The 20,217-nt window shown below is 48.2% G+C and overlaps 1 protein-coding gene across 13 annotated transcripts in view; it reads right to left on the reverse strand.

Moving 5' to 3' along the window:
* Lar (tyrosine-protein phosphatase Lar) overlaps nt 1-20,217 on the reverse strand; it is a 279,097-nt gene that overhangs the window by 83,001 nt on the left and 175,879 nt on the right. For all 13 annotated transcript variants that reach the window (XM_069127175.1, XM_069127169.1, XM_069127168.1 and 10 more), the window contains 2 exons: nt 14,938-15,069; nt 13,131-13,289 (listed from right to left, as the gene is read on the reverse strand). In XM_069127175.1, the coding sequence (XP_068983276.1) occupies nt 13,131-13,289; nt 14,938-15,069 (291 nt within the window). The remainder of the gene's footprint in view (nt 1-13,130; nt 13,290-14,937; nt 15,070-20,217) is intronic.

Consider the following 20,217-nt stretch of genomic DNA (forward strand, 5'->3'; position numbering starts at 1 on the left):
CTTTTTTCGTCTTTCACGATGGGAAATACCATCGGAGGATTCGCGATACGTTCCTTCGTCAAATGGGATTCTCTTTACCTGGTGTTATTAAAGTAAAATTATTTCCTCTCTGCTATTTGCACAATAATCCGAGATATAGGCAAACCATTAACTTCATTCGGCATATCGTTTCGCGTTTCGATCCATCGTCGACCGATTCCCTTTGAGAGGTACGCGCGCGTACAGGCTCGCGAAGCGAAGCGAGTCGCGCACGCTCGTAATTAATAAATAATAATTAGTATGCGGGCTGATGGTTATTTGCGAGCTGGCAGACCGGGTTTATCCCTCTCGCAAGGGGAAAGTTCCTTAACGAGTCATCTACGAAGGTAGCCTGCTTCGTTGCAACTTCTCTTTTTTTGCCCGAAGAAAGAAAGGGGGGAAAAAGTCGAGCGTTCCGCTGCTCGTAATTGTAGGAGAGAAGAAACAATTTCGACCCTTAGCCTCTGGCTTCGACGTCGGAGAGAGAAAGAAATCGGTCGATAGGTACTTCCGTAGGGTCGAACAGACGATTCGCAGGAGAGCGAAAAGATGACGGAGAAACGCGTAAGAGAGAAGAGCACGGCGAGGCAAAAGTAGGGAAAAAGTACGAAAAGTCGGAGAAGCTGGTAGCAGACGCGACGGGGAAGGGAGAAAAAGCGGACCGTGTTCCTTGACGAAAAGAATCTCTCGACTCGTCTCTAAAGAAATTAGTATTCGTTCTTTTCGGTCCGCGTGATTCAATCTACGAGCTAAATCGAGTTGGCGAGCATGACGAAACACGCGCCCGGCGAATTAGTCCAGCTCCAAGTTGCCTCTTCTTTTTGCCCCGTCTGCCGCAATCTCGCGGCGCTCTCGCACTCTATCTCCTATTCCGGTTGCCTCCCTCTTCGTTTCAGTCGTCGTTTTTAATGGAATTGTCTCGGGCTCGTTCGAGCCACGCGACCCTCGATGCTTTTAAATCGCTTATTATCGTTCGCGTTACCGTCGTGCTCGCGAGATACCGCGTACTAAAGTTGCGACGAGACCTCTGCGCCGTTCGACCTTCGCGCCGCGTCGTTCGCTTGCAACGAATTCCATCATTTACTCGTCGCGATTTCAGCCGCTACCGAAGCCTCGTCCGATACTTTTGACCGATTGGAACGTTTGCCCCGAAATTCCGTCGACTGCGGCGCGCGCCGCTGGCCCGCGATACCCGCTATAACCGGTCGGCAAACGTTCCACGAAAAAGTCCATTTGTACACAGAGAACGATCCGATTTAATTAATTTCGGAATCACCGTGGCCCGATGCCGGCGAGACTCGTCAGCCCAGCTATTGCGACACTCGTTCGTCTAGGCCTCGGTGATTCCAGCCGACCAGGCCGTTTCCACTAACCTCGGCTTGCTGAATTTGGATTTGTTTGCGTTCCCGACTCTGTATGCGGCGGAGGTATTCCGCGAAATATATAGCCTCGAAATTAGAAACGGCATTGGACGCGTGCAGTTGCGTCTGCAATTGCGAAAGCCCGATACGCGCCAGAGCTCGCCATCATTAATTTACATCGATGCCGCGAATTATATTCACAGCCGATCGCTGCCAGAGGAACCGAGCCAAAAATGGCCGCGGATTAAACGATACGTCTCGAATCAAAATATCAATTATCGATCCCGTGCCGCCACTCTCAGCCTGTAATTTCCCCGTGTTTATGCGACACAGTTACCTTATGTTCTTCTCGCTAACTCCGACGAACCGTGTTTTCCAATCTTTTGTCCACTTTTTCATTATCTGCATCCAGATTCCCCGGCTTAATTTCACCTTGACTTTTCGCGATTTATCGCACCTTCTTCCACGACTAATCGCTTTTACGTGGCCTTAGCAGAATATTTAAGCGTTTTGTTTCTCGTCGAACGAGAACAAATATTTGCTCAAGTTCTGTTTTTCTTTTTTTTTCTAACAGCTACCTATCATTCATAAAAATACGAACTTGGATACACATCGACGTTCGTCGAACGATCAGCGTCCAATCTCGGAAACGTTAAGAGATTCCCTGACCCGATCCGATAAAAGAAAGCAGCGAATCAACAAGAAATTGCGATTTCTACGCCAAATGATTATCTCCGAGAGGTTTGGAAATGGCAAAGTTCGCAGAAGTTGGGGTCCTTTTAGATCGATCGTGACTTCTTTGTGCGTTTAATTCCCGAGAAAACCGGATTTTCCGCCCGATCGAGGTCGCTTTTCACGTACGAGAATGCAGAGCCACCCCGGCGTGGTTCCTCTTTCAACGAGGCGAACGCGTCACGGTCCTCTCTGTTCGCCGAGGCTCGATCTTTTCGTTGATGTTTTGTCGATGGAATTTCATATTTATTTCGGTCTGTCGATAGTGCGCGCGTGTTCGGACTCGGAACGGATGCTCGATGCCTGCGAGGACGAAAGGAGACCGCGTCGGATGAAACGAAGCGAGGGAAGACAGGAAAACGGAGAGACGTTTGCCTTTGTCTTGGGATTTCCTTTCTCGAAGGTTCGCGGGACACGAACCCGTCAATCTTCACCGCGAGAGATTAGAACGGCAAGAACCGGCAGATACGCTTCCGTCTGCCAAGCGACGGATGCCGGGGAGACGAATTGCCTCTTCCGGAAACAAAGTTTCCCTTTGCCGATTTCTCTTCCCTCCTTTTCCACCGGTATTCTTCTCTGCTCGCCGTAATACCCATTACGTTTTTCCTATATTCCATCGTTTTCCTCTATTTTCATCGTACGATCTCAGCCTGCGGTCACGGCGGACCTGTACTCGCGCCAACACGCCTCTTAACACTTGGCCAACCGAACCGGCAGATCTCCCTTTTTGACTTTAGCAACGCGTTTTCTTTTTTTTTTTTTTTGTTGCTGTTATTATTAGTTATTCTTCACCTGGAACTATTGCCAATTATTGTAATTGCGCCACTTTTTCTGCTTCTATAAAGTATATAATAAAGTACACCGATTTGGTGGTGTAAAAATTAATTAAAAAGTTACACTATCAGTCATGACTAAATAAAGTTATGATCGAACGAGTATACACGCTGTAAAGAACTGTATCCTTGGTCATCTTTAATATGTTTTTAATTTCACTTATATTTTTTTCACACTTTTGATTTGACGTTCTGTACGAAGAATACGTGAAATCGTTAAATAAAATCATTATCGCAAAATATAATTAACCGCCGAAATAATCGTTACGCTTGTTTCGTTTTTAAGCAACGAATATTAGTCCTCGATACTTGAACAAACGCACGATGGACAGCGTATAGGTTGGCTAAATGTTAAGGCGTTAACGATAGCTGATTTTAAGCTACCTTCTCGATTTTATGCGCGTACGATCTCGCTGCTATTTCTAAACCTTTCATTTCGTTTAAATTCATTTTCTCACCTACGATCTCGAAATTTGTCTGCGCGACTGTGGAGTTGGTATCGATATTCAAAAAATGTCGCGTTCATCGAAATAAGGACGCATTAATGATGCACGGTTACACGTGCACTTAAAATCGCACGAATAGAAGCTACCGTACACATGGATACGCGTACGCGTGTCCTTTTTGATACGCCTGTGGTAAATTGAACAGGTGTATTTATGGAAAGAAATTTAAACGGCATATTTCATTTATGCCGGTCGATTTTATCAGCATAATAAATTTCCAGAGTAAACTTTTAAAATTTTAATCACGACCGAAGGATGCCCCATTTCACGATAAAATTAACATCGATGGAAATTATAGTAATGAATTTTTTATTATATTCGGTCCGTCTGCGGTAGCTTTTGTATAATTACGGTCGTAAGAATTCGTCCGTTTCGTCGTTCGCGCGGCTCCGCGTCGATTACCGACCAACGTTAACTGTAATCTTAGTCGGAGAGTTGAAAAGTCGAGCCAAGTTGTCGATGATCTCTTGGCTGCAACTATTGCTTCGGCTGGGGCGGTCTCCGCTTGCTTGCTTTTCATAACGAGCAGGCGGCCAGCATCGACGAAAGAGAGAGGAAAAAATACGTACAGAAAGGGAGAGAAATAGGAGGAGAGAAAGAAGAGAAGGTGATCGAGGGGGAGCAGTTAGAATTCCGCACGACGCGCGGCGGAGGCTCTTAGTCGAATCACGGTTAATCTTCGACTCTCAACGACTTAACTTTGCGTTTATAAAGACTGTTTGTAAAAACGACACGGCAAGAGCAGAAACGAAGACGGTACGTTCCTACCGCCTTATTAATTACGCTATAGTACGCGCTCCGACGATGCAGATTCGACGATCCTTCGACGCGAAGCGAATTCGATTCGACTTATCCGAGGACGGAGGAGTCTGGCTAGTTTTATACAAAAGCGTATCCGAAAGTTTCCTTTCGCGCACTTTTGTCGCTACATTTTCCTACTCCTTTCGCACGTTTTCGCATTCGTTTGAAATTTCCTCGATGTAATTACGGCTACGATCGCGTCTCGTTCTAATGCTGCTAAAACTGTCGAGATATTAAAAGGCGGTGGTTAATTCTGGCTCGTTTCACGCAAAAGCGTTTCCGAAAGTTTTCTCTCGCGCACTTTTGTCGCTACATTTTCCTACTCTTTTCGCAGGTTTTCGCATTCGTTTGAAATTTCCTCGATATAACGACTACGTTACGATCGCGTCTCGTTCTAATGCTACTAAAACCGTGGAGATATTAAAAGGCGGTAACCACCGATCGATGGAATGGAAGGACAAGAAAATTCGTAAGACGGTTGGTTGTTTCGTTGGCCGGACGTCGAGGAAAGACATAAAAATCGCTACGTAACGGCGCGACCGAGATCGAGCGAACGGTCGGAAAAATTCAAGACGTTCCTCTCCTCTCGGTTGTGTCGGTTGGAAGGAAAACCGAAGAGATCGACGAATCGGGCGAAATGGAGCATGAAATCGTAAAACCACTCCGCGGAGGTTGCGGAAAATGGTTGTTCGTCGAGAGGAACGGGAGAAGAGAGACGGGTTAGGGAGTTTGGTTAGTACGTTGAATGGAGAAAATCGCGGCACACGGGCCGAATATCATCGACTTCGATAAGGGACGCGCGCGTGCTGTGGCTCACGGTAGTTTCTGAAAGGCTAGAGAACCTCGAGATCGCCCTTCCACCCGCGGCTCGCCCATGTTTCCACCTTCCCTCTCGTTTCTCCCGCCTTACCCATCTCGGTCCTCTTGGTTCATATATCGAGGCGATCCTCGCGTTCACCCGAGGGGACCAAACACCCATTGTTAAATGCCACATTATTCCGCGATAACCCTGAAACCGTTCGATTTGTCCGATTCAAGACGTCTTCTCCGCCTTCTTTCTTCCACCTTGCCTTTCTGCGAGCCGTGCGAGCCGGATTTTTCTCTCCTTTATCGTTTTCTATTATCGGTCGAGTCTCGATTGCCATTGAAACGGCTCGTCGTCCATTTCTCGTCGGACTTCGATTCCTCGGAGCGAGACGGGTTCGCGATATCGTGGATGGTCGTATCGCGTGTACGCGTTGTTCATCGAGTTTTCCTCGCGGTCCGTTAGTCGTCGTTCGTTCGGACTGGTCGTCGAAGGAGATACGGCGAATTCTTTCGAGCTACAGGTTGCCTCGAATCGAACAGCCGGCAACTTGGCCGTCGTCGTGGACACCGGTGTTACCGCCGGCAGCGACGTTGCTTCCGTTTCGCCGCCAACCTCGGCCACTTTCCACCGATTGGAAGAAGACGCGCCAGTTTCCACGTCGGCTTTCGTAATCGGCAAAGGGACACGGAGATCCGATGGACGCGTGGAGCGAGGGGAGCCACGGTCCGGGAAACTTCCAACGGCCGTGGGAAAGTTTGATTGCTGAAATAGTTGGCGTCGGTCTTATCTCTGTGTCGTAGCGACGGCCGAGAATAGAAAAAAGGGGATGAACGACGAGGGTTGGGAGGAAGGACGTACGTCGGAGTTACGAGGTTGTACGGTGCGGTGAGCGAAAACTCGCAGCTAATTTATGTGCCAATTAATTGCTAATTAAGGGACCGGTTTTTCGGACGAATCAAATACTCCGCCTCGATACGGTTCACGGAGACGGACGAACCCGGTGAACGGGTAAGCGGACGAAGAAGCGAACAGAAGTTGACTCTGCTCTAGCGCGTTTAAAACCTCCTCTTTCGCTTCGCAACGTTCGCGGATGAGAAGGGTAAGGGGTAACAGCGGTTTCCTTCGCGCTACGAAACTTTCGACTCCGCTTCTTCATCCCGGATCAGCTTTTAATCGTTCGTTCCTCCTGGCCGAGTTACGCATGTACCTACACCTACATATATACGGTGTATCCCTGTATATCCAGCTCGAAGGTTCGCGGTTCGTCCTCGTTTCATCCCCTTGGCGTTTCGTTAATCTTCTCCATCCTTCGTTTTTACCCCTCTTTTTTATTCATTATCTTCTCCTTCGGGATTGGCAGCGTCTACCCGGGACGATCTCCGGTCTGCCCGTTATTTCGATTCTACCGTGCAACGAGTTTCGACGAAATTAAGCTCTCGAGTACGACCAGTCGTGGAAATTTCGAAATTTCGAAATTTCGGGTCGCGCGAATGGCTCGAGACTATCGGTTTGTCCGAGTACGAAAAACTATCGAAAGATGGAAGAAGAATTAATATCGATCGGCAACCGTACTAGAGACCCGAACGCGGCAAGGAGTCGCCTCTCTCACTCTCTCGCTCCTCGTCTGCTGGATTCCTGCGATATCCATTTTCAGAAAGACACGACGGATGGTATTTCACCGGGGCAACCATTTTCCCGGGGAATCCACCGGCTGTTAGATGGTGTTGTGTTAACGAACTTGAATTTCTCGAAAGATGGTACGGACGAGAAGAAATATATACGTAAGATTCTCGCTTTGGTTCGGGTTTCGCCAACGAGCTTCGCGTTGTTGCGCCGCTTAAAAATACGAAATCGAATCCAGAAACGGGAGGAACGAAGCAACCGGTGGAAGAGACGGGAAATAAAACGTCTCCCGAGACAACAAAAGGAGTCTCTCGTTCCAAGCGGATATTCCGTTGGTCGGTTCTTTTACTTCCAAGAGAGTCAATATTGACCGTTCCGCGCCTTCCTCAGCTGGTTCGTTAGTAGTACAAGAATTTCTTTCCATTGTCAGCCGTGACTGCCCAGGGAATGCCCGTTCGAAACGTTATACGCTAATTAGGATCGTGGTATAATCGTGGTATAATCGCGGTATTGTAGCGGCTCGAAACGCCTAACCGACGTTCGGATTGGTTCGTAGCAAGAAAATCAATTTTCACGTGGCTTATATCAGGTCGTCCGAAAAGTTTCTTTCGTTTTACGAGGAAATAACAGACGCGCAACGTTCCTTGTTTTCTATTATTTCGTCGAATTACGTTGTACGATCCGTTTTGTTCCGTCGAGATAAACACCGCGATATTTCACAGATTTCGTTTCACGTTTCTACGAAGTTGCGCTGCTGTAAAAAACGCGTCTGCGAAAGAAAAATACTTTCCGGACAACCTAACACGTGCCTTTTTCTCATACCGTCGCTACATTCGGATCACGAATTTACAAAATCTCGCGATATCCACGGATCGCGTTTCTTCCGTACGAGCCGATCGTTCGAAAAACCGCGACTTTTAAACGTCCACTCTTCTACGAAGTTGCCTCTATCGGATCTGCTATTAAACAGCTTTGATTCGAGGAAACAGGAATTTGAGGAAACAAGTGCATACCAGTTGCTGCCTTTCAAACTGTTTTCTCGTGCTAGAGGAAAGCCAGATAAGGTGAAAGAGTAAGAAAGTAAGAGTAAGGGTAAGGCGGAGGGAAAACTACGTTGTTTCCAGACTCGTTAATTAAGCATTCGTTGAATTCGGTTCTCAGTATCGGCTGGAATCTTTGGTGTAGCGTTTACCTTTGGACGAGACGCGATTCTCCGAGTTTGGGCAATCGAAATAAAGACGAGGTCCCGAAGGCACAGTTTCTAAAGGTCTCGTCTTTTCGAGCCTAGCCGACCAAATCGTCGACTGTCGAGGATGGACTCGCAGACGCGTATTTCGATAATAAACCGAAAGACGGGAAAGCAAGCGAATAGAGTTTCTCCATCGTTCGAAAGGATATCAAACTCTACCGATAGCACCGTAATAACGCAGCGTCGTAGCATCGCTAACGAGATTTCAAAATGTTTCGTACAACGCACGCAATATATATATACGTTAGGTCGTCCGAAAAGTTTCTTTCGTTTTATTTCAAGGAAATAGCGGACGCACAACATTTTTCGTTTTGCATTATTTTATCGAATTACGTACGATTCATTTTGTTCTATCAACACGAAGATCACAACGTTCGATAGATTAGGTTTCCTGTTTGTATAAAGAAATGTTTGTCGTTGTGAAAGACGTGTCTGCGAAAGAAAGACACTTTTCGGACAACCTAATAGTTTGACACGGCGCGTAATTGTAAATGGATCAGCTTGAACAGAAACTTTCTACGTCGTTGTATCGTAAATACAGCGATTAAACGAAAAAGGATGAAAAAAAGTATTTTCATCGTTGATCGTGGCGAACCGATGACGTCGCGATCTCGAACGGTAGAGTTCGGCTCGCGACAGCGACGCCCTTTTTGGCATCGCTGGAGACTCGGTTGAAAGAATTATTTCGTGGGAATTTCACGAACGAGAGACACGGCAACAAACTTGTAGCGTAGCTCGATGCCGGGCGTAACTCGAAGTAGATAGTTCACGGTGCAAGCCAACGGGAACCGAAGATGCCACTTAGCCCTTGTGCAAATTTAATTTCCACCTGCCGCGGAACTCGAAATTAGGCTAATGCTAGGACGGGGACTGTATGCCCTTTATGGAGACCGCTATCGTGCTTCGGCATCCGACAAAACGATGCAGCGAGCCGCGTCGCGTCGCGTCGCTCTCGCAACCGAGAAACTTCCGATGGAAAATTTATTCGAAACGTTGAGCGAAACTTCCAACCGTCGCGTTATGACGGTCCCTCGTCAGAGACGAACGTTTTGTAAAATCGAGAGACAAACGAGATTTCCGATAACGCCAAGCCACTTTCCTCTCCGTTGGACAGTTGGAAACTGTCAATTATTCCGAATAATTGAAACACGTATGTAAGTAATAACTCCGGACGAGTCGCGAAATTTTACCTCCGGTTCCTCTGTGTTACGTATCGCGGCTTCCAAACTTTTAATCTTGTTTCGTCCGGAATACGCAAACGTCACACGTCGGTAAATAGTACGGCACGATTGCAACGAAGGCTACTTTCAAGCTGAAATCTTAAAATCTCGCCACTCTGATAAACATCGTATTCGGTTATCCAGCGATCGAGAGACGCGTCGAAGTTGGACTAATCGCGCGTGGCAGCGTTACGTCCACCAGCCGCTCTTCTTAACGCGCGTTACGTTCCACGCGCGTAGACGTCGTCACCCAGCCATAATTTAGCGATAAAAAAACCAACGGGGTCTAACGAACACCCGAAACGACAACGCAGAGAGCGTTCCAGTGTAAGAAAACAGTAGCAGCACGGCCATCTCTGACCTGGGTCCCGACGACACCCTCTCCATAGCAGCCAAACCCGTAGTATTAGGTCGTCCGAGAAGTTTCTTTCGTTTACGAGGAAATAATAGACGCGCGACGTTTTTTGTTTTACATTATTTCGTCGAATTACGTACGATCCATTTTGTTCTGTCGAGATAAACACCGCGACATTTCACAGACTTGGTTTCGCGTTTCTACGAAGCTGCACTGTTGTAAAAAACGCGTCTGCGAAAGAAAAATACTTTCCGGACAACCCGATATATAAAATCAACTCTCGATTTTCTCTGTTCTAACACCCTGAACCGTCGCTCTGTTGGATTCGTACGATTAATTTCACTGCTACATTCGAACTTCAATTCTTTACCTTATTTGTGAAACGTTCGAACTGCGACGCGAGATCACCGGCGATCTGTCGATTTCGTCATTTCTTGTGTCTCCTACGCGACACGCATCGAGCATTCGCGAAGTCGGTCGTCGCTTCTTGTTCGTCCAACCGACCACGGGAATGTAGCGAGCTTGCGAGTCGCGTCGTAAAACTTTGCGCTAGAAAACAAGGTAGAATGCCGTTGACGGTAAAGGTTCGCTCGAACGGAGAAGATAGCATCGACGCCTTGCCAGTTCGCCGTGCTGACAATGAGCACCGACGAGATCAGATAACGGACGGCCTCGTTGCGATATAATTTCCCTGTTCGCCAGGACACTCGGCGTCGTCTACGAAAGAAGACAAATTCTGCGCGATTTCTTATTACGCGAGAACGCATTCTTTCTTCGTTGGATGATTCTCCGATTTGAGTGGAAAGTCTTCGCGAAACTCGAAACGAATCTGAAAGTCGTATTTACGTTATCAGAAGTTGGAGTATATTTATAGCAAGAAATCAGAAAAAAGACTATCGCCATTGATTTCTATATTCAGCCAATGTTCTCGATAACTTTCAATCCTTTTATACGTTTTCAGATTGCTTTCAAGTTCGTTCAATATCTATTTTAATCGCGAGACCGTAGTAGACCTTGCGACAAAAGTTTCTATACAACTGGCTTATTTTTATTCAACCTTTGATAATACCGTCCTGAATCGCGTGAACTGTTCCAGCTTCTAACGCGTTATTATTATTTATTATTATTATATATAATGCACGAGTATTCGAGCATTTTCGCGATCCAGCGTCGTCAACCATCGCGACGCCACGAGGACATCGCAGCATCGAACGAAACGCAACGACGCGTTTTCCTGGAGACCGCGGTACAAAAATTCGATACGCTCGATTAGAAAAATTACGTGGCAGTGGCGTGGACTTAGACAAAAGAGATAATTACTTGGACTCGACAAAGTCTGCGCGCCAGCTACAACGATTATCGATTGTTCCGCCAGCTCGCCATGTAATTTTAACCGCATTTACCGATGTTACGTTGTTACATTATTGCAACATAACATGCTTCGAGTAATCGCATTAGCCGAATGCGGCTTTAATACGAGTTCGCAGGTATTTATCGCGGTGATGCGTTCGATAACGAAGCGCGTATGGCCAACGGTACCGCCGGATGCCTAAATATTCGAACGGGCTCATTATGCGGCTGAGACTCCATTTACCAAAACCAACTTTGGCCAAGGATCGCGTTACGAGCACGCGCCAGCACCGCGTAAACGTCGGCGCGTATTTTTCAGCCGCCCGGCCGAATTAAATACCCCGTTTATTCGGGCGGGTGGAGAAAAATTCGCGCAACTTTTAAACTCTCCCGTCCACGAAAGTGGGAGCGGGCGCCGGCAACAAAAACAAAAACACGGCCATGGATCTCGCGTAAGCGAGCCGGCAAGAAAAACTGGCAAAAAGGGGAGAGTTCTTCGCGTGGGCTCCGCGCACCACGGTGATTGATCGCGTGCGACTCCTCCACGGGGAAAAAGATGCTTAGTCCGCAGCCACCTCCGTCGTGTACTTTGTCGCTTTACAATTAGCAACTATGCCTTTGCGCTGATATCCGTTTAACGTCCGCAAGTGCAACTTACACCGGCTTTTGCCTTTCTCTGTTCGAAAGCTGCGCGCTATTTAATCGGAGAACTTGCGGCCACTGGAAAAAATCGTGTCGGCCAAGCGAAATCTCACCGACGGGGAACGATCGAACGTTGCGGCGAACTTTCGACGATTTCGGAAACTTGAAATGTTCGATGCTCGATCTCTCAGCTTCTAGTCCATTTCGGTACATACGATACAGACGTGGATCGCTGCGTAACCAAATTTTCTTCGTGTTTTAGCAAACAGAAACGGTTTACGTTTTAAAAAAAGAGCGCGAAAGTGATGTTGGAACGAGAATCACGCTACTTCGTGGAATTTAAAGTATCTTTCAACGGTAGAGAAGTACGACAATTGACCGAGGGTGAACGAAGAAACTTAACGCGATTAATATTCACTTTTTATTTGATTTTAGAATCGATATCTATCGTACTTCTCTCGCCTAATGACTACAGCTAGCGACAAATAAAGGAACAGACACGTATTATCGCACCATTGGGAAAGCGATCATCCGGTCGAATCAACTTCGTAACAAATCGAAATCACGGCCGAATTTGAGAGATCCGGGCGAATATCCAGCGATTGACGACGGCTTGCATGGTGCCCGGTGGCAACGGCATTGACACGAAATAGTTGGAAATCGACGGTTGAAAGAGAGACAAAAAAAAAAAAAGAAAAAAAAGGAAAAGGAAGGAGAGAAACAAAAAATTCCAATGAATTTCGAGCGTCGAATCGCGGTCGGTAACGCAAATGCGGAGAGACGGCGAAAGGAGAATGATTGCGGTGGAAGGTTAGAAATGAAAGGTGAATCGAGGAAGGAGAGAAGCTTCGGAACGGTTTCTCACAACGGACGGTACTTTTTCTTTCCCCCCTCTTTTTTTCCTTCTCCCCCAGAGGAAGAATACGAGAGAAACTGCCAGCAAAAATATCCGCGAGGTGAAGTTGGAATCGAATTAAAAAGCTGGCCAAGCCAATTAAGGCGTTTCGCGAAAGTTTAAGAGATTCTTCCCGGAAAAGGGTAAGCTTTGCAGGTGCGCGGCAGTCGCTTTTTTTTTCTATTACGTCGCCTTCCGCCTGGTCGCCGAACTGGGCGCCATTAAGCTGTTCGCTCTTCCGTATAAATAGAAAGAGAAAGAGAGATCGCGTGGTTGGACCCAACTGTGGAAGAAGAAAGGCTTCGCTTAATTTCAACGGAATTTGGCTCGTTATATAGCCGTGTTGTTTCCTCCAGTCTCCGAGAATTTCGATCGTCCTTTTTCCTGCTCTTCTTCGCGTCCGGCATCTGTTTTCCCACCTTTCGAAAAATCCCCAGTCTCTAGAGCAGCTTCCGTCGGCTGCGCAAAATCTATCCACACCGCTGAAAACTTTGCAGCGATCGAGCTTGCGCCACGGCGGCGCCAGCTGTTCCTAGCAGCCTTTCGTTAAATATTAAATTTCGACTACGCCGTTTGCCTTCAGGCTAACGTTAATAGCCGTACGACGATGTCGCCGTGTAACGCTGAACCGAAACTTCTCCGTTGGACCGCGAAACTTAGTAGTTCACGCACGCCATAGACGATCGACGAGAGCGTCGAACAATCGTCCATGTAAATTTAAAAGCAACTTTACATACCTTCGTAGACTCTAAGCTGCGCCTCGGCTGACACGGCGTCCCCAACTCCGTTCTCCGCTAGACACTCGTACAGGGTGTTGTCGCGAACCGGCCTGACAGGTTCGATCCGCAATAAAGCTCCGTTTTCATAGTTGTGCACCAGGTACCGTGACTGAGATTCTACGGAATAACGCGAAACATCGGGGTGAACGATCGTTAGGAATGGCCACAAGGTCGATCCGATCGATTTCCAGCCGAGTCTTCTCGATCTCGCTTATGGCACGGCCGTGTTCGTACAACGAAAGAAACGACTTTTCTGAATCTCGAGGCTCGTGCACACACATTCAGCGTGTCTATGATTTACACTTGCAGGTCGAGTGATTTAATAACTTCGCGCGCGCGATCGCCACAACTGTACTCGATCTGCGATCAAATTTCGAGTTTCTTTCTTTACGTTGCACAGCGAGTAAAATGCCACGGCCGCGACGCGAATCTTGCGAGCAGGCAGCTGATCGCTGACAACGAGGGAAAATAAAAAGGATAAGAAGAACGCGAAGGACGAAGGTTGTTAGAAGAGTCGATCACCAGGATGGAAACGAGGCGAAGCAAATGAGACAGAAAGGTATCCGTAGGCGGTCGATCGGTTCGATTCGTGCTGGCTCCTCGCGCGCGTTTCACGCGATCACGACCAACTTTGTTACGCGTCGTTATCTCCGTTTCGCTGGATTAGCGAATTTCGGAGCCGCGGACCAGCTCGAAATCGAGAACAATCGACGAGCCGAGGATAAAAGCGTCTATTCTCCGTTAACCGGCGCGATTTTTCGCGGCGTTGCAAATTTCCAACGGTTAGTTGGACCGCGCACTCTTCCTCGACAGGATCCGGTTCCGATTCCTATTCCGATTTCTATTCGTCCGACCGGTGGTAACGAGCGACGCGCCAAGCCAAACTCGGTCTTCGGACTCTCGTTGCGCACAAACGATCGAGCTAATATTGTCAGCAAAATCTTACAATTCGTAAGCTACCGTCTCGTTACCGATAAACATTCTTCAGCGATAGCGACAAGTAGCGACGATAAATAGAAGATACGCGACCAATCGCGAGTTACCTGGTTATCCTATTTGGCAAAGATTACGAAATTGTAAGAAAGAAGTCTACTATTAGTTGGTGAATATGTTGTTTGAGATTGCTTCAATTTATATATCTATAGGATATATTCTATATAGTGACGGTCTTACGCGACAAGATTGCCCGAACCGGAAATCAGTTTGGCAAATCCAAAGGGCGCGCGAGGCTTTCTGCTTGAAAGAAGCGACGTCTATTTCAGTTAGTACCTCGAGTTGTACACTGGAAGATTCGGCAATCCGGTCGGTCTCTGGAAACTCTGGATGTAACGAAGAGTCCGGCTGCAGTCGCACACCGGTCGGCAACAGCCGGTGTTTCCGGAAATCGAGCGAGCGCGAAATTTAGTTAAAAAGAAAAGGGCGGGAATGTCGTCCAGACTACGTGACGCGACGTATCGGAAGAGAACAACGTCGCTGGCAAGATGATACGAACGGAAAAGAAAACAAAAGCAGAAACGAAAAATACAGTACGAAATCGTGAGGTAGTTACGAAAGAGAAACCGGATTTGCACGCGGAATCGGAACCGGAGACTGAAAAGAGCCAAGAGGCGATAGACCAGCGACGATAGACTCGATATCGTCGATACGATTTGCATCTCTGTCGTTTAGATCGACGGAGGGACAGCAACGCGGTCGGTAGACGAGAAACGGTTTCTCGAAACTTTGAAAATCTAGCAGACGACCAAACGAAAACGCGAATACTTACGGGATACTCTCTTTCCGTTTTTCCGCCAGTGGATCTGCGGTGGCGGCGCACCTTCTGCCGTGCAGTAGAAGCTCGCTATCCCTCCTGCCTTCACCTGCTGCGATTGTGGCCTCACCAGGATCGTCGGCGGACCTGCGAGCACAAGATCGAGGCAAGCCTTTGATTAGAGTCGAGTAGTCCCTTCGGGCTGTTTCGATGCCCACCGTTGCTGCCCGAGTTAACAAGCCAAACGCGGATAGAGAGGTTCCGCCGTATCGTGGAACGTCTCTGAAAGAATTCGCCGGTCGTCAGGCAAGGCTGGGCGAATTATCGAAGGGTCAAAGATTATACGTAGTTTCCGACCGATCGAAGGAAAAGAGAGGATCGATATCGGATCGGATTAGATCGCGTTTACGATCAGCTGATCGCATCGGTTCGTGACAGATCAAACTTTTCGTCGTTCGACGAGAAACATACGTATGAAAAGCGAAAAGGAAAAAAAAAACAAAATATGAGATAGAGAGAGAGATAGAGAGAGAGAGAGAGAGAGAGAGAGAGAGAGAGAGAGAGGAAAAAAGAAGTGGAAAAAAGAAGGAAAAAAAAGAACGATATTCCGGGCATTCGTAGAATCGATAGGATGAAAACTCGTGTAAACTCGATAAACGAAATTTGCTATCGCAGGAAATCGAGCGGCGCCCGAATCGAGCGGACAAATAGCGTGAACGCGTCGCGTGTCGTCCCGAAACACGCGGCTCAGAATTAGCGGGTTTAACACGTGAATGGAAATTTCGAGCCTGCTCGCCACGCTTTTACCCGGCGATAAAGAGACGGTCGTTTCAAGATGGATGGATACGGTTGTGCGCCTCTTCTTTGTTCGTCGCTGGCAGTTTCTCCCGGTACAGCCTTCGCTGTAACAACGACGCGCCGTCCCGCTGGAAACAGAAGGACCAGACCAAGAGGCGTGCTATCTGGAGCGAGACTACCGGCCAAGTATTAAATTGGTCTCGAAACTTTGCGATCGCACGGATCGTTTATGGCCACTCTTCCATGGATTGCCGCGCCGGTCCCTAACGGAAACGTTTCGACTTTTTCGATCTCCCGATTGCCCCTGAATCTTCGCTCTCAAAACAAATTGCAGCAAACGAACGAATCGCCCGAGACGGACCGGACGAAAGTCTGTCCGGATGTTCGAAAGGATGTTCTTGGTTGCTGCACGATTCTTCGCCACGATGCGTCTGTCTGTATCGACGAACGGTTTGCGATTGCTACCAAACGCACGACGCACCTGGAAGAACATTCGACGAAGCGGTAAATACGCGCGCAGCGATTTAACCGACACGATGATCGGACGAAAAAGCGGTGATCTCTGCGCGTAGCGAATGCGTTGACACGTACAGTCTGTGTCGCGCGATTCACGATCGATCGTTGATGGTCTCGTAACCGGCGACGTATCCACGACCGAATCGAATCTGACCGAATCGGATCGAAACGAATCGAATCGAGTCGAGTCGAATCGAATCGAATCGAATGGAATCGGATCGGATCGAATGGAATCGCATCGCATCGAATCGAGTCCAATCGAATTGAAACGCGACGAGCTTGCCGCGTGCGGCGAAAAAAATGTCCTCGCGCGATCGCAAAATGAAAGATTATCGTGGAAAAGGGGAAACGATGTCGAGAGGGCATGGCCGGCTGGTTGAACAGAGAAGGCAAAAGCTTCGGATGGCTCGAAAATTCGTACCGTCGACGAACGAGAACACGAACGCGTTAATCTATCGGCTCTGCGATGAAAACTGCGAGGCAGGGATATGTGCGATGCAATTTAAGGTAAATATTATTCCATCGGCGAACCGTCGATAATTTTTGATCGAATCGCTCGTTCCAGATTATTGCTATCCACTCGGGTCGCATTGTGGCCGAACACGTGACGATTATCATAACGAAATAGTTGGAAGCTGGTGCATTAATCGAGCGCAATCCCGGCCGTGCGCGACGATCGATCGATTTTTAAATATTCCGACCGCTTTTGGCTACGGTTTCCAACGAATTTCATAAAGTTTCGGCGAGAACAACGTTGTACAAAATGCTAGAAAAAAATCTCCACCGAATTCGAGGAAATCCCATTTTATACGCGTACGGCGAGCTCTACGAGAAATTTCTCTCCGAAAGAGAGAAAGAAATTTCCAAAGATCGGGGTGATTTTGAAAAATGATTTTAACCATTCGACCGACCGAGATGGTTTCCAAGCCTTTTCATAGATGCAACTTCCCTCGACTAAAATTCAGATAGCTAGATGTATATTTATTTAGAACGGGTTGCAGAGCGCATCAAAAGCACCTGCCGCGCCCACGGTTGCCCAATGATAATTTATGATCGACCATGAAAGAGTCGAGCGATAAACAACCGCAAACCGGGATTCTGCGCCAAAATGCCGAGCCGCTGATCTTTCTTCGAAATCGACATACGTAGACCGAGAGATTAGGTCTCGTTGAATATCGAAGGGACCGAGTGGCCGCGATTTCGATGCAGCCACTGTACACGGCGAGAGAACACGGAGCGACTACCTCGCGAGCAATTGAATCCAACTCGCGGAACGCGTAGTTTACAAATTACAACGATGCTGAATTGCGTTTCGTCCGAAGGATCAACGACGAGCGCGTTCGTTAAAGCCTCGGCTGCATTACGGATAACAAGACCCGAACGAGAGAAACAAGTTCCCGACTTTCCGCCATCAAAAGCGATCGTTCGCTCGTTTTCATTAAATCCCGGCGAGTTGGCGAGAGGGAAGAGTCGAGAAACGCGGTCGAAAAGTGGAAAACACAGGGGAATTCGGAAAGCCACAGAGGATGGTCGTGTACGGATCGCCCGGAGAAAGGAACGCGGTAGGGGTAGGGGGGATTTGGTAATTGCGTTTCGTTAATTCTCGCGCGACCGAAATGCAAGAAATTACATCGTGAGCTTTGTACGAGTAACGTCGTTGATGGCGTTAACATCTCGCAGGGACCGGCAGCGTTTCTCGAGCGGCCAAGGGTAGAGGAAAATCTGGCAAAAATTTCGCACGCGTGTCTGAAGAAAAGTCGGAGAAACTGATCCGCCAGCGAAGAAACGCGTGCAGAGATTAAACGTCGGTGGAAGGAATGGCGGTCGACTTTGCAACGAAGAGTTCTATCCTGTTTGCTCTCCGAGAGCAGAAAGTAGCGATGGAGCGGTGGACGTTGGGCGATCGTACGAAGGCGACGAAGAAATCGAGCTTCTCTCGCGAATTCGTTAGCGACGCTCGAAAGAGCGCGGCGGGTGCGAATGGAGCGTTCGCCACGGCCGAAAATCAGGATAAAGATCGGTCGGTTATTTCTGCCAAAAGTTCGTAATAACGAAGAATCGCGGGACGCGATCGTGGTCCGTGTAAAAACGGTCCAAGTCGTATCTCATGCTTAAAGTTTATACCGGTTTGGCAGGAGGATCTCGGAGCGGAGAAACGAGGAGCGGCGAGGCGAGGAGAGGCGAGGCGTGGCGAGGGAAGGCGGAGGCTGGAGAAAAAGTTTCGCTCGCGGAGCGCTCGCCTCTATTACGCTTTATAGCCTGCCGCGACGTAATTGAAAAAGTAGCCGATAACGGAGCAATCTGCATGAGATTTGAATAAAATTACGCGTTACCTACTGCCGAACGTATTACGGAATCGATCGATGCATCGGTCTTTGTGCCATCGAGCCTCGTCGCGCAGATTTTCGGCCGCGCGACGAAAATTCCTCGGCGACTAATTGGCGATTAATTTTCGAAAATTCGTAAACGCTCGATAGGTACCGGATCGAGTCTGTCTGGTGGAAAAGAAAGGCGAAGGACCATCGAGATTACGCGGGTCGGTCATCGTTTCGAGCGATCTGCGATCGAGTTGGAACTGGTACGAGGCGGAAGCTTGAAAACGCGTGGAAATCGTTCGTGTCGCTGACGTGATTCGTCGATGATCTCGTTGAGCCCCGAGTGCCGAGTGGATCCAAGTGGATGCAGCGGCAGGTGCAAGCCAGGCCGATGTAGGCGTACGCGCGGACTCTGTTCGACGCATGCAGCATCATCGGTGCCATTTTGCTCGGGCATCGATTGTAAACAGGCGAGTTTATGCGCCAACGATGGTGGATTCCCATCGGTGAACGATGACGCTCGTTGGCAGGGAAAAGGAGCGACGAGATGGAGAAGGAGAGAGAATGGAAGCCGATGGTGGTTGCGGTCGTAGCGGCGGAACGACGGTGGCGATGACGTCGGTAGCGGCGGTAACGCGAGAGGGGCGAGGCTGCATCAACGTCGAGTGTACATTACCCGAGCACGGGTTTATCGCAAATAATTGCGCGGACCTTATTCGCATTTTAGCGTATCGAAATCGCGGATCGGTGTTGCAGGCGATCGAGACCCGTGGGTCGGGTGCAGGGCAAATATTAATTTAAATGGGTTTTCAACCCCTCTATCCGCGGCACGGTGTTCGCGTATCAACGAGGGAACAGTCCAGCTTCGGTTTCCGGAAATCTTCTCCGCGTTTTCTACTCGTTTGTACGAGCACAATGCGCCAACAATGGAGAATAGAATCCCGCGTGGATTAAATAATGAAAATTTTCCGCCGTTCTCCGGCCAGCCGTGAAATTGAATTTATATGCCGGAGGACCGTCATTGGCGTTTAAGTATTATTGCCCGCTACGCCGTTACCTTCCTTCTCGATCTTTTCCAACGCAATAGGTTTCGCGCGTCGCCTCTATAATTTCTGTTCGATCGAAATCGCCGTGACACGCGACACGGCGTAGAACTGGACGTAGAAAGAATAGAAAAACGAATGGAAAAATAACCGGTCAGCTTCTGACAACCGAGAAGAACGAACTCGATTATAGGAATAAACGAATTTATCTTGTCAAAACGTGGCGTCAATTGGCCGACGAAAAAGGAAAACGTGACATACTAGCGGTGTTTTTAACCCAGAGCGAATGCACCTCCGAATAGTCGACCCCGTCCGTTTTCGTTTTCGAGACACGGGTCAACGGCGAACGAGAGCATCGTAACTCGTTCGATGAAATTTTAATACCGTTTTCCGAGTGGACGTGTCTATTCGTGGCACGACAAAACGGGACCAAAATGATTTTTTTTTTTTTTGGGCGAAAACAGCTAAACCGCCGTGGTTGCCGAGAATCCTTGAAACTTGAAAGCGAACATCGTTTTTCCAGGAAATTCAAACGGATAGGCTCGATCTTGCTGCGGCTGGTCGGATACGGCCGAATATGAAATTGCAAGATTTCAATTCGGGATTGCGGCTAGCGGCCGCGT

The sequence above is a fragment of the Bombus flavifrons genome, chromosome 14 (assembly GCF_040668555.2).
Source record: "Bombus flavifrons isolate JBK064 chromosome 14, iyBomFlav1_principal, whole genome shotgun sequence".
Classification (NCBI taxonomy): domain Eukaryota; kingdom Metazoa; phylum Arthropoda; class Insecta; order Hymenoptera; family Apidae; genus Bombus; species Bombus flavifrons.